This window comes from Erinaceus europaeus, chromosome 8 (genome assembly GCF_950295315.1).
Source record: "Erinaceus europaeus chromosome 8, mEriEur2.1, whole genome shotgun sequence".
NCBI lineage: Eukaryota > Metazoa > Chordata > Mammalia > Eulipotyphla > Erinaceidae > Erinaceus > Erinaceus europaeus.
In genome coordinates, this window is record NC_080169.1 from 23917655 (window position 1) to 23936313 (window position 18659).

Genomic DNA, 18659 nt, shown 5'->3' on the forward strand with positions numbered 1-18659 from the left:
GGTGTGCTACTCTTGCAGTTATCACCCCGCCTACAAACGTTGTTTCATATTATCTTCATTTGTTTTAGTTATATTTTTGTTTAGGATTTTCTCTAAACTATCCTCAAATGAATTGCCTAGACTTTTGACCTCTTTTTTCTACTGTATATAGCATGTAGAGCACTTAAAAAAAAAAATCTCTTTATTGGGAGATTAATGTTTTACAGTTGACAGTAAATACAATAGCTTGTACATGTATAACACTTCCCAGGTTTCCACACAACAATACAACTCCTACTAGGTCCTCAATGGAGCACTTCTTCCAGTACAGTATCTAGTATGTGCCCCGATACTGAATTCTAGTCTGACACTACCCTCAGTAAGGTTGCACAGATCCTCAGGAAGATGGCTCCCATGATTTTCACCTGGTTTACATACTTGATTTCCTACCTTCTGTTGCAATGTCATAAATGCTCATCCTGACTGCAGCTTGTTGTTGAGTATGTATGCATGTATGTGGGGGGGGGTATAGTGGGAGGGGGGAGAATGCTTCTTGCTATATCTTTTCATCTGAAAAAGAGACAGCCTTTTGTTCCTTACTCTGGAAACTTGCTTGTCATTTCTGTGATGATTCACCTATGTAGTAGCGTGTAGCTTAGCTGTTACCATGGGATGAAGTAGACACAGGCTTTCCTTATTCAGCCCTTTTAACTCTACTTCTTTTGCTTTTATTACTATTATTTTTTTTACTAGAGTACTACTCAACTCTGGCTTATGGTGGTATGGGGAATTGAACCTGGGACTTTAGAGCCTTAGGCTTGAAAGTCTTTTTTTGTATAATCATTATGCCATCTCCCCCTGCCAGCTTCTTTTGCTTTTAATAATTAGTTAAAAGCATGTGCTGTAATGTAGAAAGGCTGCTTGATTTGGCAATAGTAAAATTCATTTTTTCAAATAATTTGAATGAAATAGGGAGCTCTCACTAGACTTCTGGTATAAGACTATTTCATTAAACAAATGACAGTGAAAAGTAAGCAGTTACTTGCAGCTGTCTATTCTAATGACCACATTTGATACATAGCACCACCAATTATCATTTCTTTATTTCTACTGTATTGTTGAATAAGGTATAGAGGCAAAAATTGAACTACTATAACTCTTCCACATATGCTTCTAGTTTTGAACAACGAAATTTTACTTGGAAATTATGAATAAAGATTTCCTTAGCACTAAAACAGCAGTTATACTTTTGGCTTTATTTTATGGTTAATAAAAATTTTAGATAAACAAATTTCCCTTCCTTTTTAGGATAAGTCTAGTAATGTTTTCTGTGCTAAAGTAGAAAGTAGTTCTCCTACTTTAATCATGTTCATTTATCAGGTTATCATTAAAAGCGACTAAATAGACAAGCCAAAGTGTATTGTTTCTTCCTGCTTGCTAGGAATGAACTACTCAAAAGGTACATGGCAAGAAGGAAAAATAATACCAAATAGGGGAGTCGGGCGGTAGCGCAGTGGGTTAAGCACACATGGTGCAAAGCCCAAGGACCGGTAGAAGGATCCCGGTTTGAGCCCCCAGCTCCTCACCTGCAGGGGAGTCGCTTCACAAGCGGTGAAGTAGGTCTGCAGGTGTCTGTCTTTCTCTCCCCCTCTCTGTCTTCCCCTCCTCTCTCCATTTCTCTCTGTCCTATCCAACAACGACGACATCAAGAACAACAACAATAATAACTCCAAAAACAAAACAAGGGCAACAAAAGGGAATAAATAAATGAATAATTTAAAAAAATAATCATACCAAATAATATTTGCAGAGATCAAAAATTTTAACGTTAATTTAAAAGAAGTTTCCTTTACTTAAAATAAATCTGGCCTTCTGAAATACCTAGTTGATGGGAGAGAGTCAGGTCTTTGGGTGGATCTCATCTGTAGATAACATGTGGAAGGTTAGTGTTTGAGCTAGAGACCCCACATCCAAAGTTGAGCACCAGGTCACTCTGTCTGCTCGCTATTGCTCAGTGCACAGGTGATCTTTGTGTATACTTCCTTTTTACTGAATAGGCTCCTTAGGAGAATGATATATACAAATAATAAAAAAAATCATTATTTTTTAATTCCCATATTTTCATGCTATGGTTGTGCCAAAATATTTAAGATGAACTGACAATGTATTTGACTGTACTTGTATATCCCAGCTGGGTTGTGATTAACCTGCATGTTTGAATATTAACATTTTCCAAGAGAGATTTTAGAGTACCTTATACATACCCGGCATTAATATGATTTGGAGCCCTCGTGTTTCCCTCTGACTTGGGGATTTTCTCTTAATTGTCCTACCTATTACAGTTAAGCATTGGATGAAATGTATCTTTCTGTTTCTACTCCTTTGTCTCCAAAACCCTGCAGGTGTGGGAGCTGCTCGCTCTGGGAACCTCACATTCATGGTGGGAGGAGTTGAAGATGAATTTGCTGCAGCTCAAGAGTTGCTGGCTTGCATGGGCTCCAATGTGGTGTATTGTGGAGCTGTTGGGACTGGGCAGGTAACATTTTCCCATTAATTACCCTGACTTATTGATGTAAAATTGACTAATTTTCATTTCTGTTTTATTGCTGCATTCTTTTTTAAAAAAAATATTTATTCCCTTTGTTGCCCTTGTTGTTTTATTGTTGTTGTTATTGATGTCGTCGCTGTTGGATAGGACAGAGAGAAATGGAGAGAGGAGGGGAAGACAGAGAGGAGGAGAGAAAGATAGATACCTGCAGATCGCTTCCCTGCAGATGGGGAGCCGGGGGTTCAAACCGGGATCCTTATGCCCGTCTTTGTGCTTTGCACCACGTGCACTTAACCCGCTGCTCTACTGCCCAGCTCCCTTATTGCTGCATTCTTATTCTTACTATGTTCACTGTATCTATATTGCTCTGATTTTCTTAAATTACTTTGGAATACAGTTACTTTTCCATCTATAATCAGTCAATAAACTTAATTTCGAGATAGTGAAAATTCTATGATTTAGTTGTTGACATACCAACTCAGTGACCACTGAGATGAACTTTAAAATTACTTGCTCCTGTTTCTGAATTATTATTGTAATTCAGCTTATTTTGTGGTTATTGGGCCACAGAATCATCACTTGGAAGTAACCTCTACCCTTTAATGTTTTCCTTGAAAACTAAATAATTTTTTCTTAGAAATGTATCACTTTTCCACCATATAGAGATATGTGACAATACTGAACTTAGAAATCAAACTAAATGTCCTCTTCATAGCCTATGCTCCCCCTTGTAGTGCTTGGTCCTGGTCACTTACACCCTCTTGATTAGACTTAAGACTTTGGTAATATCTCAGAGATATCATTTATCTCCTGACATTCTCCTAGTCCTAGTGGTTTGTGCTTCAGTGACTCTCAGTGTGTCATCAAGAGAGTGAACTATATTGTCTATTCTACACATTACCTAGTTCTCTCTTTCTCTTATTATCTCATACTTTGTTTTCTGCGCAGACTAGAGGGTCTCTGGGTACCAGATTTACCACTCTGCCTAAGATGGTACCAAACTAAGATGCTTGCACCATCTTAGTACTTCACCATTTGAAGCTTTTAATTTGTCTCTTCCCTACCATGTTACATTTTCACTTTTTTTTGCAGTGTTTTTAAAAATTTATTATTTATTTAAGAAAGGAGACATTAACAAAATCATAGGATGGGGGGGTACAACTCCACACAATTCCCGACACCCAATCTCCATATCCCATCCCCTCCCCTGATAGCTTTCCCATTCTCTATCCCTCTGGGAGCATGGACCCAGCATCGTTGTGGGTTGCAGAAGGTGGGAGGTCTGCCTTCTGTAATTGCTTCCCCGCTGAACATGGGCGTTGACTGGTCGATCCATACTCCCAGTCTGCCTCTCTCTTTCCCTAGTAGGGTGAGTATCTGGGAAAGCGGAGCTCCAGGCAGGACGCATTGGTGCAGTCTTCAGTCCAGGGAAGCCTGGCCAGCATCCTGATGGCATCTGGTACCTGGTGGCGTTTCCAGAGGTTGTTGTCGGAACTCAGACCGGAAGCTCACATTTTTACTTTCTACCCTAGTTTTCATAGCTCTTGCCGCAGCCTTATAAAATTCATTACGTTCCTTAAAACATACACACACATTAGTTTCCTTATCATTCTCAGGAAAATCCATGCTCTTGTATTTAATTCTTCTATAGAGACTTTCTCTCCTCTCTTTTTCTCTCTTTCCTATTAAATTCAGTCCAGCCTTCTGAGAAATTGTGAGTGTCTTCCTCTCATTTATCAATTAGATTACAAGTCTTACCCCTTATAGAATAGTCATGCCATATAAGTTAGTATTCCCTGTTGTATTGAACTCAAAGGACGGGCTTAATCATTTGAAATTCTTACCTACTAGAATATACCTCCTAGTCTGTGCTGGCTTCTATATTAGGATCAAAGAGAGGCATGCTGTGTACATTCTTTTCAGAAAGAAGGCTCTCTTGTTTTTACGAAGAAGTATGTATACAATTTGAAGAACAACTTCCTGTGAATTATAACTTTAAAGTAGTAAAGATCTTTAATGTGTACTCCATTGGCTTTCAGGCTGCAAAGATCTGCAACAACATGCTGTTAGCTATTAGTATGATTGGAACTGCTGAAGCTATGAATCTTGGAATCAGGTTTGTTGAACATCTTCATATACCAACACATTTTTTAAAACTTTTTTTTATATTTTATTTATTTATTTTCCCTTTTGTTGCCCTTGTTTTTTTATTGTTGTTGTAGTTATTATTGTTGTTGTCATTGTTGGATAGGACAGAGAGAAATGGAGAGAGGAGGGGAAGACAGAGAGAGGGAGAGAAAGATAGACATCTGCAGACCTGCTTTACCACCTGTGAAGTGACTCCCCTGCAGGTGGGGAGCCGGGGGTTTGAACCGGGACCGTTGTGCCGGTCCTTGAGTTTTGCGCCATGTGCGTTTAACCTGCTGTGCTACTGCCTGACTCCATACCAACAAATTTTACGATCTTTCCTATTTGATGTTCTGCTGCTGGGGAAAAAAATGTTCATGAGAGAAAAATGAGTTGATCTAGGAACGTTTTGAAAGTACTTCATTATTGAATTTTAATAGACTTTGCTTATTTGATGACATATAGGACCCAGGAGAGCATGAGTGCTCTTTGTCATAGCCATAAAATGTAGTGTGCTATTAGTATATGAAGTTACATTATCTTTTTATGTGTGAGCTCTGTTTCTTCTATTATGTTGAAATTCAAGAAACGCTTTTACTAAAAGAATGAAGCCAACTTTGGCAATGTAGGATGAACTTATATAAGATGCAGTTTAACTATATAGTAATGAATTCAAGTATTATGTTGCCATGTGGCAAGTTTCATCCATTTTAAATACAGTTCCCCAAATCTATACTGATTGACAGAGCTCTTTGTTATTTATTCTCAAGATAAACTGGATGGCAACCATAAAACCACAGCTCTTGTGCATAACTCATTTTAACTTGCCTATGACTGTTGGTTCACATTAAAGACTATCTTTGCATTAAAATAAAATAGCATTCATAAGGTGTTAGAAGTGATTTCAAAATCCTGTTTTTTCTATTATGATGACCATCCTTTAGAAATACCAAAGGTTGGGACCGGGCGATAGTACAGCAGGTTAAGTGCACATAGCTGCAAAGCGCAAGGACCGAGGTGGTTGTCGCTTCACAAGTGGTGAAGCAGGTCTGCAAGTGTCTGTCTTCCCCTCCTCTCTCGTCTTCTCTCTGTCCTATCCAACAACAATGATAGCAATGACAGTAGTCATAACAACAATTATAAACAATAAGGACAACAAAAGGGAAAAAATGGCCTACAGGAGCAGTGGATTCATAATGCAGGCACCTAGCCCCAGCAATAACCTTGCAGGTAAAAAGAAAAAAAAAAAGGAAGGAAAAAGAAATACCAAAGGTTAATATCTTAATTTTAGTCTTTTAATCTTTTGTGTTAAGAATTCTATTGATCCTGGGTCCATACTCCCAGAGGGTTAAAGAATAGGAAAGCTGGGACCGGGTGGTGGCGCACCTGGTTGAGCGCACATGTTACAGTGTACAAGGACCCGGGTTCGAGCCCCTGGTCCCCACCTGCAGAAGGAAAGCTTTGCAAGTGGTGAAGCAGGGCTGCAGGTGTCTGTCTTTCTTTCTCCCTATCCCCCCTACCCTCTCAATTTCTGACTGTTTCTATCCAATAAATAAAGATAATAAAAAAAATTTTTTTTTTTTTTTTTTTTTAAAGAATAGGAAAGCTATCGGGAGGGGAGGGATACAGAGCTCTGGTGGTGGGAATTGTGTGGAGTTGTACCCCTCTTATCCTATGGTTTAGTCAGTATTTCCTTTTTATAAATAAAAAATTAAAAAGGATTCTATGATTAATCTAGTTAATTTTTGAATGTTTTGTATTTCATAAATATAATAAATGCACAGTTATGACTTTATGCCTAATGGACAAAGAAAAGGTTTTTGTTCAGGTGTTTTCTTCATACTTCTGTAAACTGCTTATCAAGTACATTACAAATCAGAGTATTGTTTCATAATACAGCTTTAGATAAAAACAATAAGAACCAAGGTGCTTGAGATATTTTGTGAAACACAGTAATGGATTCACATTTCCTCTTAATTACCATATCAAGATGCTGTTGTTTTATTGAATTGCCCTTGTCTCAGATGTTAAACTATCTTGACCTATTAAGTTGTCATGTTGTAATTGAGATAAAAGAGGAATTTGCTTTGCATCAGTGCTAATTGGTTTATCAATATCCATACCATTTACATTTTAAAATTGAATGTCTCTAAGATGGCAAGGCAAATCTGTATAAAGCCTTAACAAAACTGGTAGAAAGTATAAAGGGAGTTATTTAGAGTACTGTGTTTGCATTATAGCTTGTTGTTGATAGGTCATTTATCATAATTGAAAAACTGGTTTCTAGTAACTTATTTTCACGTCCTTCTTTTAGATTAATTTTTTTGGGAGAGGAAGATGGGAATTCGTAGAGCAAAATAAAAGTTAACAATAGCATCAGAGCAATAGTATTCATGTGCAAATTTAGAATTTTATCTGTATTTTTCTGAATATAAATGAACATATAATTTAAAAAGAAAGTAAACCAAGTAATATTGTACTAAAAATTTCCTTTTTATTTTTGCACATTTATTTTATATTCTACTTACATGTTGAGCAGTCGTATATCAGGAATTCCTTAGGTATAATGATGGATCCCCTGACACTTCTCAAATGATTTTCATAGCATAACTCTTTAGTAGATGATCATCTGCCACTCAGAAATAAAGTTCTGACAAGTTCTACTTATGAAAGAATGACTAAATACTAATAAAAATTAATGTGGAGCTCAGGTGAACCAAAACAATTACACAAAACGTACATGACAAAATGTATGCATTAGTTGGTTACTAGGATAGACTTGTTATCAAAGAGAAAATAAAAAGTGATCAAATAAATTCAAAATAGAAATGTTAAGAACAAAAGCATAGATATTTCTCCCCTTATTGTTGGCATTGGTCTACTATGATAAAAGCAATATTTAGAAGTATGAGGCTATTAGGTGCTTAATTTGTCTAAATTTACTGTACTATACTGTTACTGTTAAGATATATAAAAGACTATAATACATTATAATATATACTTATAAATAGCTGGACACAAAGCAAGAACCCACTAGCTTAACTTAACAGTAACTTACAAGTTGCTGGTGCTTCAGGTTGTACTAATGAATTGCTTATTTTGTTCTAACATTAAGATTTTATCGGTTTATCTTACAAAGATTTTCAGTAGCTTGAAAGTCCTAAAAATGATTGCATCTGCTATTGTCTTTTCTCCATGGTTTACAGACATGGTTTTAAAATGACAGGATTGCTCCCTAATAGAGTATAGAGAGCAGCCACGATTTATTGAGCTTTGCAAGGTGAAAGAGAAAATTGGCATCAGCAAGCATAAATTCCCAAGTAGTAAATTCCCACAAAGTAGCACAGCATCAAAGTATTTCAGCCACATTTATATTCAGTTCACTAGGAAGTGAAATTTGTTAGAGCGTTAAAGTCAACATTTATAAATTGAGTTACCTATTCCCATGAAGTGATCATTTCTGATTAATTTCATTCTCAGAAGTCACTGTTCCCCCTTCCCCCCCAAACATTGATGCTTCACAGTTTTTTAAATAGGAGAATAAAATCTTATACTTCAAAATTCTTATCCACCTTATAATCTCTTACAGTAGATCTTGAATAATAGTGACATTTCAAAATTCTGTGGAAAAGGTGTGGCATAAAAAGCATTGGTCTATAATAGATTTTTATAGTATTTTTTATTAGACCTTCCTACTTTTATTTTTTGTCATTGCCAGAGCTTCATTGCTTAACAACTTTTTCAGACAGAGAGAGAGAGACTCCACAGCACCAAAGCGTTCTCCAGTGCTGTGGGGCCAGGCTCATGCATATCAAAATAGGCATGTTCCCAGGTGAGCTGGACCTAGACCTTCCTGTTACCTATCTGGGATCTAGTATGGCGTTATTAATATAGTACCTCATTACTAAAAGCGCCCTTGTTGTGTTAGACAGACTGCTCCTGTGTGTCACAGGAGAATACTGTGGATAATGTCATTTATTTTGTGGACCTGGGGTATTGCACATACATGTTTTCATCACTCTGGGATGTTGTGCTTTTGTTTTTTCATCCAGATAGAAAGCATCTCTCACATGGTGCTGGGGCTTGAGGCTAGGATGTGCACTTGGCAAGGCTTATTTCTTTGTGGTGAACTTACTCTCTCCCCTAGTTATTGTTGTTGTTTAAGTATTGTCAGTACTACAAGTTGCTTACTTGACCGATCAGCACCTGGCCCCTGCAGCAAAAACTATATTGTCTTCTACCAAGTGAAACCTAAAATAGTTGTAACTTCTGGAAGGTTATTCAAGGTAACTAAAACTATACATGTGTATACACTTTGTTGACCACTGTCCTTGGAAGATAATACCTTTGCATGGGTGATGACTCTTAGATATGCACCCTAATAATGTAACAAATAGCAAAATGTTTGTAATGAAATCAAATGTATTTGATTTGATCAAAATTCTTGCTAAATTGATAAAAATGCTATCATGTGACACCCAGGATGGTGAGAGTTAGGGTATCTCTCTAATCTGCACCCCATTTTTGCCACAGACTTAAGTTCATCTCATCAAGAAAATGACAAAATTAATAATATAGCTCCACCAGGTTGCATAGATAAAAATTGATCCATGAAAAAAAAAAAGTACCTGGCACATAGTAGGTACTCAATACATGACCTTTCCTGATGTGATAGTTGTTAGTATTTGAAGTGAATTACACTTTAGTGGTTTTTCATAGCATTTCTCTGTGGCTGACAAGTTTTTCTGTTTGTTTATTAACCTGTCTTCACAAAGACAATGCAGGTTCCATGAAAGGAAATGACTTTGTTTGCTCACTGCTGTATTTTTTTTTTCTTCTTAAAGATATATTTATTAGTGAGAGAAGAGAGACATGCATTGTCAGGTACTGCACTCAGGACCTCATACTTGAGAATCTAACACTTTATCCATTGTGCCGCCTCCCAGGCCACACTGGTCTATTTTAAAAACATACCAGGCATGTAGCAGGCATTCAGTTGAATGAATATTTATCAAATAAGAGGGAGTGTAAGAGAGGTACTTCTGCTTCAGGTCCGAGCTCTCTGAGGTTGTGACTTACCCACTCCTAAAGGACAGGCACATCTTTAATTGTTGGGCTCCCTGACTTCAAGCATAGCACCTGCACATAGCAGAGCTGTGTAAATACTGGTAGCTAAGTGAATGATTGATGTTTCTTTTCCACATCTGTTGCTGTGATATAAACATCTCAGTTTAGTGTCATAATTTGCTCTTATACAAAACCAGACAGCGTAGATACCTATAAAGAGTATAAAGTGAACAAACTTGTTTGGCTCTTAAAGGCCACAGTTAAGGCAACCATTTGATTTTCTTTATTATTATTTTTCTTTTGCAGTTTATGAATCATGTTTTTCTTCGTCCAAAATTTCATTTAAAAAACTGGGTAGATTTGACACAGGGCCGTTTATTTGAGTTTCATTATATATTCAGTCAAAGCAATGGATTCATTCTCTGTTTATACCAGAGAACATTCCAGCAATTGTAAAGCCACATGCATGCACGCATGCACTCTCGAACCACATCCACTGGCAAGTTATTATGGGGACTGACAGACTGTCATCCTTTTGATGGCTTGAGCTGTATATCTCCTGAACAGCAACGGGGCTCTTATGCAGAAAGTATCATATGTTCCCAGCCAATTTACAGGGAAACAGCAATAACATTTTATCATGGTTGAGAGCCCAGTAGCTGCTTCCTATTAAACTTGCCCTTTCAGATACCTGTCTTGGATTAATTTGTTGATTTCAAATGGAAACTCAGTCTTCTCCAGTGAAGCATGACGTTCTAGGATAGACGCTCTGAATGACAATTACTGTGTATTCTGGCTGGTTTCAGACCATTACAAGCCTTGGGCACAGTGGAAGACAGAGGACTTCAGTTAACTGATTTTAATATCATGTCTAATTTTAACTGTCAGTTATGTATGTGCCAGTGAAAGAATCCTCAGAAAGATGAAATGCAAAACACTTCTAACTTGCTCTTTTTAATGATGCACTTTGCTGCAGGGCGTGAGGGGTTGGGGGGGGGGATTGGAGAGGAAAAATGGAGAGGGACTAGGCATCTCCTGAAGGCTAGCAGCACAACAGGAACAGATCATAGTTGAAAAGTGAGCACATAACTACCACCTAATTTTTTGTGTGTGCCCCCAACATTTGCAAATAGTACTGTGTTCTCTCAAAAAGGGTTTCATAAATCATTGCCAGTAGTTTTCTTTGCACATTTAAGACAAATAAAATGTTGGATTTTTACAAAAGATGATAAGCTTCATTCACTGTTTTGGTATGTTGGAGACTGTTGAGTATAACTGCTGAGTATAACTCCATAGACTTTTATATAAAAAAAGAGTATGTTTGTTGCTGCTTTACATGTGATGAGCCATTTCAAAAGAACCTGAAAATCAAAGAGCCCCTAAATTACACTTCAAATGAAAGTGAGGAGTGATTTTTTATGGCTTTTAAAGAGTCCCTGCTCTTAAAGCATATTCGCTGTATACATTCTCAAACGTGTGTGCCGAGAGAATGTGTTCCAGGAAATTAACTAACTGCTAACTTGTGATTATACTTTTCATAATTATTCCTTTTTAAAAATTTTTTTAAAGTATTTTATTTCTTTTATTTTTGCGAGAGACGCAGCTTTGGCTTATGGTGGGAGGGGGATTGAACCTGGGACTTCAAGCCTCAGGCATCAGAATCTCTTTGCATAACCATTATGCTATCTACCCCCGCCCTCATAATTACTTCTTAAACACATAACTGTCTTTTCTGAAGTCATCTGCTACAGTAGCATATTAATAACCTAACTTTATTTAAAAGGGGAAAAATTAATAGCAACTATACATGTAGCATGCTTGGGTCTTTATAAAAAAATGTTGAGTTTCTTCCCAGAAATCAACAATGAACAGAGTGTATGATAGCTAATTTAAATCTGATCTTCTCTGTGATACTAAAATTACCTTAAGTATAATATGGGCCTTCCATTGTGAAGTAAAATACACACACACACACACATTACATAGGAGTCTTTGAATTGCAACTACTAGAAGATCTGATCATATAACAGTTGTATTATATATTAAGTCCATACAGCCCTAGTCCCTATTTAGCATTGGGAGAATATCCTACTAGTGATAATATTCAGATATTGTAGCAAATAGACATATATTTGAACACATAAATAACATAAGAATGGGTGGGGAGTCAACTTAATGATTATGTAAAACGATGTTCATGCCTGAGGCTCTGAGGATCCAGGTTCAATCCTCAGCACCACCACCATTAGCCAGAGTTGAGTACTGTACTGGTGGTTCTCTCCCTTTCCTTCTTAACTCCCTGTATCTCTCTCTCTCATAAAGAAAGAAAACATATATATATATATATATATATATATATATATATATATATATTCCAAAATGTACAATTTAATACATATATATATATATATCTTTCCCAGCCTTTTTTTTTTTTTTTTTTACACTCTGGAAGAAATTGGTTTTAAGGAAAAGCAGAAAGCTTTTATGACAGTTGTTTTATAATGCCTCTCAGTATTAAAGGAGCCAATAAATTAGTGGGTGTAAAGTTTTATTTGATTCTATGATACTTAGTAAAACTGTGCTTCCCAGATTGCATTAGAGTACTTAGAATAAAAGTTATGCAGCTTTTTAATTTAATTTAATTTTATTTTATTTCCTTTTATTTTTCTGGGTTCACATTGAGCAGCCATTTATGCCATCAGCTCAGTGATAGAACAAATGATGTTTCCGCTTGGGCAAGTTTTGTTTTATCAGGATCAGTAACCTTATCAGCAGTTGACCCAGAACTATAATGCATGTCTCTGAATAGATAGCATATGTCACAACTCTGCACAGACTTGCTTCATAAGCAAGATTATCTAATGAAGATTTAATAAATAAGGAAAAGTTTGCAGCAAGAAATATCTTCTTTTATAATGGTAACTTCTCTTAATCATGTTTTGCTGTTTATGGCTCATCTCTTGCATTTAGCCTCATAAAATCTAAAAAGTATAAACATACATCTAAATGCATCTGCACAGACTCCCATGATGTCTAGTTTATCTGTCAATATTTCTTTCTGAAATACAGCATTTGTGAGTCAAGCATCTAGAGTTCAGATTATCATATTGGTTTTGAGGTTCTTATGTGCCACATAAATGCAATAATGCCCAGAAGACTTAAAAAAAAATCGCCATGTGTATAATAAACCAACACTCTTGTGCAGTTATGTATTCTTTGTTGAAAGTAGGATTGTGCAGGGTTTCTGTAATGCAGAATCGCCTGACTCAGAAATGTTCAGTCACTAGTTTTTAATACCCTTAATTTTAGGTTGAATTTTTCGCTATCATCAATCTGCTTTGATTTTTGAAGAGCATCCTCATATGTATAATAAGTCACACATGGCTTGTACAATTTTGACATTTAACACTTCTTTCTTTGACCTTTGACAGACTAGGGCTCGACCCAAAACTATTGGCTAAAATCTTAAATATGAGCTCAGGACGGTGTTGGTCAAGTGACACTTACAATCCTGTACCTGGCGTGATGGATGGAGTTCCTTCAGCTAATAACTATCAGGGTGGATTTGGAACAACACTCATGGCTAAGGTATGGTAAATATAGAGTCCACTCAGGAAAGAGAGAAACAGTGTTAATGGTCTAATTCTCCTCTATTCCTGCCCCACCCCACCCTCTGGTTTTGTTTTGTTTTGTTTTTCTTTTGTCTTCTCCCATTTTAACAAACATAATGTCTTAGCCTAGAAGGCAAGATTACTAAAATAGAGATAAATTTACTCATTGGAAGTGAGTTAAAACTCAGCTCAGGTAAAAATACTTATCTTGGGGGAGTCGGGAGTCGGGCAGTAGCACAGTGCGTTAAGCGCAGGTGGCGCAAAGCGCAAGGACCGGCATAAGGATCCTGGTTTGAGCCCCCGTCTCCCCACCTGCATGGGAGTCGCTTCACAGGCGGTGAAGCAGGTCTGCAGGTGTCTATCTTTCCCCCTCTGTCTTCCCTTCCTGTCTCCATTTCTCTCTGTCCTATCCAACAACATCATCATCAATCATAACTACAACAATAAAACAACAAGGGCAACAAAAGGGAATAAATAATAAATAAATAAATAAAAATACTTATCTTGGGAGTTGGGTGGTAGCATAGTGGGTTAAGCGCATGTGGCACAAAGCTGAAGGACTGAACTAAGGATCCCAGTTTGAGCCCCTGGCTCCCCACCTGCAGGGGAGTCGCTTTACAGGCGGTGAAGCAGGTCTACAGGTGTCTATCTTTCTCTCCCCCTCTGTCTTCCCCTCCTTTCCATTTTTCTCTGTCCTATCCAACAACAACGACAACAATAATAACTACAACAGTAAAAACCAAGGGCAACAAAAGGGAATAAAGAAATAAATAAATATATTTTTAAAAACTTACCTTGTTCATTTTTATTCTTGACCTTTGGAGTGAGAATTTTTTCTTTCATGATTAGGTTTGTTTCTATTATTAACTGGTAAATTTTTGTTTCTTTTTCATAAGTCAGAGCTGAGCAGTGTTCTGATTAAGGAAAAAGAAGTATTTTTTGTATATCAAATTGTCAGATCCTTAGAATGGAATCAGTAAGAATTTTTTGCCAGTTAGTAGTCTGTTGGCACTGCATACACATCACAGAGGAGAAAAGATCTCATGATACCAATACGTATTTCTGCTTTAAGAGTGTGTTTTGATGTCTAGTCATTTTTTAAAGTAAATTCTTGGCCTCCTGTCAGTTTTAGGAAGTACTGCTTTTTTTTTTTTTTTTGCCTCCAGGGTTATCGCTGGGGCTTGGTGCTAGCACTATGAATCCACTGCTCTTGGAGACTATTTTTCACATTTTGTTGCCCTTGTTTTGGTCGTTATTATTGTTATAGTTATTGTTGTTGTTGCATAGGATAGAGAGAAATTGAGAGAAGAGGGGTAGAGAAAGACACCTGCAGACCTGCTTCACCACTTGTGAAGCGACAGGGGAAACTGGGGGCTCGAACCCGGATCCTTGAGTGAGTCCTTGCACTTTGCGCCATGTGCACTTAACCCACTGTGCTACTGCCCAGCCCCTAGGAAGTACTTAAACTAGACTTTGAGATTATTTCCCCCTGATTTGACTTTATTTTGTGATTTAAAAAGTAATAGAACCTGTACCTGGATACCATACTCAATGCTCCTTTGTACCCATTATGTTGTCTTCATTCTGCTTCTTTCTTATGTCTTTGATTCATTGAACTTTCACATCTGTTGCTTACTACCAGTCCTTAGGCTGAACTTCATTTAAGTTATTAGGCCATACCAGCCTTCAACTGATGTCCTTCTCTCTTTTCAGTCTTCTCCAGTTCATTTCCACACACACAAACAGACGACCTTAAATGCAAATCCCTGATCATGTCTCCCTTCTTACTCCATCTCTTTCATGGTTTCTAATTACTTCTAGGTAGAAATCTGCCTCTGTAAATGTGTTACAAGGTTCTTGATGATTTGGCATTGGCTTGTCTTTCCACCTCACCTTTACTTTCCCTCTCTCTTCACTTTGAACATACTGAACTCCTTTCTGCTTCATTTTCTCTCACTTGGAGCCCACCACACTTGCTTGTCCTTTCTAGCACTTTATCAGCATATTTTATATGTTTAATGGATAAAGCAGTGTTAAAAGCTCTATTTCTTGTTTTGCTAATTTTTTTTGGGGGGGGCTAATCATTATTTATGTTTGCATATCCTTTACATGAGTAACTGTTTTCAGGAGTGATAGTGGTATAAAGGTGAGCTAGCTGCCTTCCAGGAGTATCTGTTCTGTGTGATCACTGCTGAAAACAAAAAGAAGCTTCCAGGGTCCAGGCAGTGGCACACCTGGCTAAGTACATACATTAAGTGCCTAAGGACCCAGGTTCAATCCCCCCAGTTCCCCACCTGCCAGGGGGAAAACTTTACTAGTGGTGAAGCAGGGCTGGTAGTGTGCTCTGTCTCTTTCGCTCTGTGTCTCCCCTCCCCTATCAATCTCTATATAATAATAAGTAAATGAAAAATGTTTTTTTAAAAAAAGTAGCTCCCTGGGGCTGGGTGGTAGCGCATCACTTAAGTGCACATAGTACAAAGTACAAGGACTGCTCAAAGATCCTGGTTTGAGCTCCCAGTGCCCCGTCTGTGGGGTGGGGGGTGGGGTCTCTTCACAAGCAGGGAAGCAGGCCTGAAGGTGTCTCTCCTTCTCTGTCTCCCGCTCCCCTCTCAATTTCTCTGTCTTATCAAAAATTTTAAAAAGTAGCTCCTGTGTATATTATTTTCACTAAAATGTGTACAGTGACTTAATGTGGGAACACAGAGATAGGAAGAGTCACCTTTATGCTAGGTTTTCATTATGTATCTGTATGAAATGTGACCTATCGGCATTTGGTTCCTGAAATACTACCAAAGGTTCAAACAGAAGAAATTGCTAGCAAGTGAAGTATACTAAGAAAAGGAAGAATCCCCCCCCACTCCCCCCAAAAAAGTAGGTAGACAGGTGACCAGAGAGGTAATGCAGTGGTTAAAGTGCTGGATCCTCAATCGTGTGGTCCTTAGTTCAATTTCTGTCACTGCATGTGTCTTGAGTGATGCTCTGGTGTGTTCTCACGTGCTCTATCTCTCTCTCTCCCCCCACCATCACCTGCCACACACTATATATATATATATATATGTACTTTTTTTTTTTTTTTTGCCTCTGTGATTATTGCTGGGGCCCAGTGCCTGCACTACTAATCCACTGCTCCTGGCAGCCATTTATCCCATTTTGTTGACCTTGTTATTGTTGTTTTGCCGCCATTGCTTTTGTTGTTGGATTGGACAGAGAGAAATCGAGAGAGGAGGGGAAGACAGAGGGGGAGAGAAAGATAGATATTGGGGGTCAGGCAGTAGCACAGCAGGTTAAGTGCACATGGTGCAAAGCACAAGGGCTTGAGTAAGGATCCCAGTTCGAGCCCCTGGCTCCCCACTTGTAGGAGGGTCGCTTCACAAGCAGTGAAGCAGGTCTGCAGGTGTCTGTCATTCTCTCCCTCTCTCTGTTTCCCCTTCCTCTCTCCATTTCTCTCTGTCCTATCCAACAACAACAGCAATAACAACAATAAACAACAAGGGCAACAAAAGAGAAAAAATGGCTTCCAAGAGCAGTGGATTCGTAGTGAAGACACCGAGCCCCAGCAATAACCCTGGAGGCAAAAAAAAAAAAAAAAAAAAGAAAGAAAGAAAGCATACACCTAAAAAACCATGAAGCCCCCCCCCCCCTTTGCTTCTTTTATCTATTTGAAGTGAAAAGAGTAAAAATGTCAACCTGGGAGTAGTGGGATCACCCACAATGAATTTAACAATATAACAAGTTGAGTGGACGTTCCACAATTGCATTGCAGGGCTTTGTCTTTAGTCTTCTGTAGATCTGAAACATCATCAACTTGTGTGCTGTCTGTGTATGAGGATACCTGTCCAAAGTCAAAGCACAAAGTCTTTTTGTATGGTGTGTCCTCAGAAATCAGAATATCTGTCTGGAACATCTGCACCTATCTGAAGGCACTTGGTATATATAACTTAGCACAGTGCTTGTAGCTCTTTTAATCTTTCACTTTTCCTTCTTTGAAAGCAAAACATTAAGAGCCATAGTTTCAAAGTGCACCTCAACTCAAAGTGCATCTCAATGTTTTCCCTCCTGCCCTTATTTGATGTAGGACCTGGGATTAGCACAAGACTCTGCTACCAGCACAAAGAGCCCAATCCTTCTGGGCAGTCAAGCTCATCAGATCTACAGGATGATGTGTGCAAGAGGATACTCAAAGAAAGACTTCTCGTCTGTGTTCCAGTTTCTACGAGAAGAAGAGAATATCTGAATTTGCCCTTTGCTTGTGGACAGTATTGGAAACTAAACTCTACCGTGGAAGCTCCATAACACTCACTCCACAGTAAATGGGTTTAATCAAAGGTCAACTGTCTGCTTTTGATTGTCTAGGTCACTGTAAACCCTAGGATCTTTCACCCATTTTTAGCTGCTTACTGTTTTTATCCATTTAGCAAACATACATTATCTGAGTCTTTATTTTTTCTGCAAACCACTGATCGTTTCTGCTAACAAACTGATTGCCCTTTTTTCAAAAGTTTGATCTTTGAGCATCTTTAACTGAATCGTCACATACTTCAATCAAGATATTATTTAATTCATGTTGCAAATAAAACCAAATATATTTTCCTTAGGGTAAAGCTTACCTTAAAGAAAACAAGCTGATGTGAGGAAAGGGCCTGGAAGAAGAGGAAATACAGTCATTGCTACTATTGTTGCTCAGTGGTTCTGAATACTCTTGTTCTGTAGCCAGTGGTGATATTCTTGTATTCCTGAGTTTACTGATCAACTGTACAGGCAGTTGTCAAAGCAGGGCACCTCCCCAATATGCAGTTTTTCATTTGGATTGGATTCAGTTACAGTATCTTAGTGGGCCCCACTTAAAACAACTCAGACTTTTTATATTTTTTTCTTCCTTGTACATTCTTATTACACATTTTTGACCTCAAAAAGTAACATGTTTAGACTTGTTTTAGAGCCAACAAACAATATTTCTTTTAGATAATTATTACATTATTCTAAATATAGCCATATTATTTTTAACTCTAATAAATTTCTATGCTGGTAGTACTTTCTTGGAGTTTCTGTGTCATCTCAACCATTTACTGAATAATCAAATGGTCTGACAGGCTGATGTTACAGACTAATGGGGGACAGAACAAGAAAATAGGAAAGGGGAGGTCAAAGGAATTGAGTTCTGAGCTGGTCAGGGATCAACCAACATCTTGCAGAATCATGAATCAACATTTGTTGAAAGTCTTTTAAGTTCAAGGCACCCTAGATTCAGCTTGCATTAAATGTAATATGTCCCAGTATCACTCACTGTCACTACTATCCCCTAGTTTAACCCTTAGATGTATTCTAGG

The 18659-nt window shown here is 37.8% G+C and overlaps 1 protein-coding gene across 1 annotated transcript in view; it reads left to right on the forward strand.

The window, feature by feature from the left end:
- HIBADH (3-hydroxyisobutyrate dehydrogenase) overlaps window positions 1-17663 on the forward strand; it is a 114163-nt gene extending 96500 nt beyond the window's left edge. Inside the window, exons 5-8 of the mRNA XM_007521633.3 lie at window positions 2382-2515; window positions 4567-4643; window positions 13153-13309; window positions 17408-17663. Of these exons, the coding sequence (XP_007521695.2) occupies window positions 2382-2515; window positions 4567-4643; window positions 13153-13309; window positions 17408-17566 (527 nt within the window). The 3' untranslated portion in view covers window positions 17567-17663. The remainder of the gene's footprint in view (window positions 1-2381; window positions 2516-4566; window positions 4644-13152; window positions 13310-17407) is intronic.
- The last annotated feature ends 996 nt before the right edge of the window (window positions 17664-18659 follow it).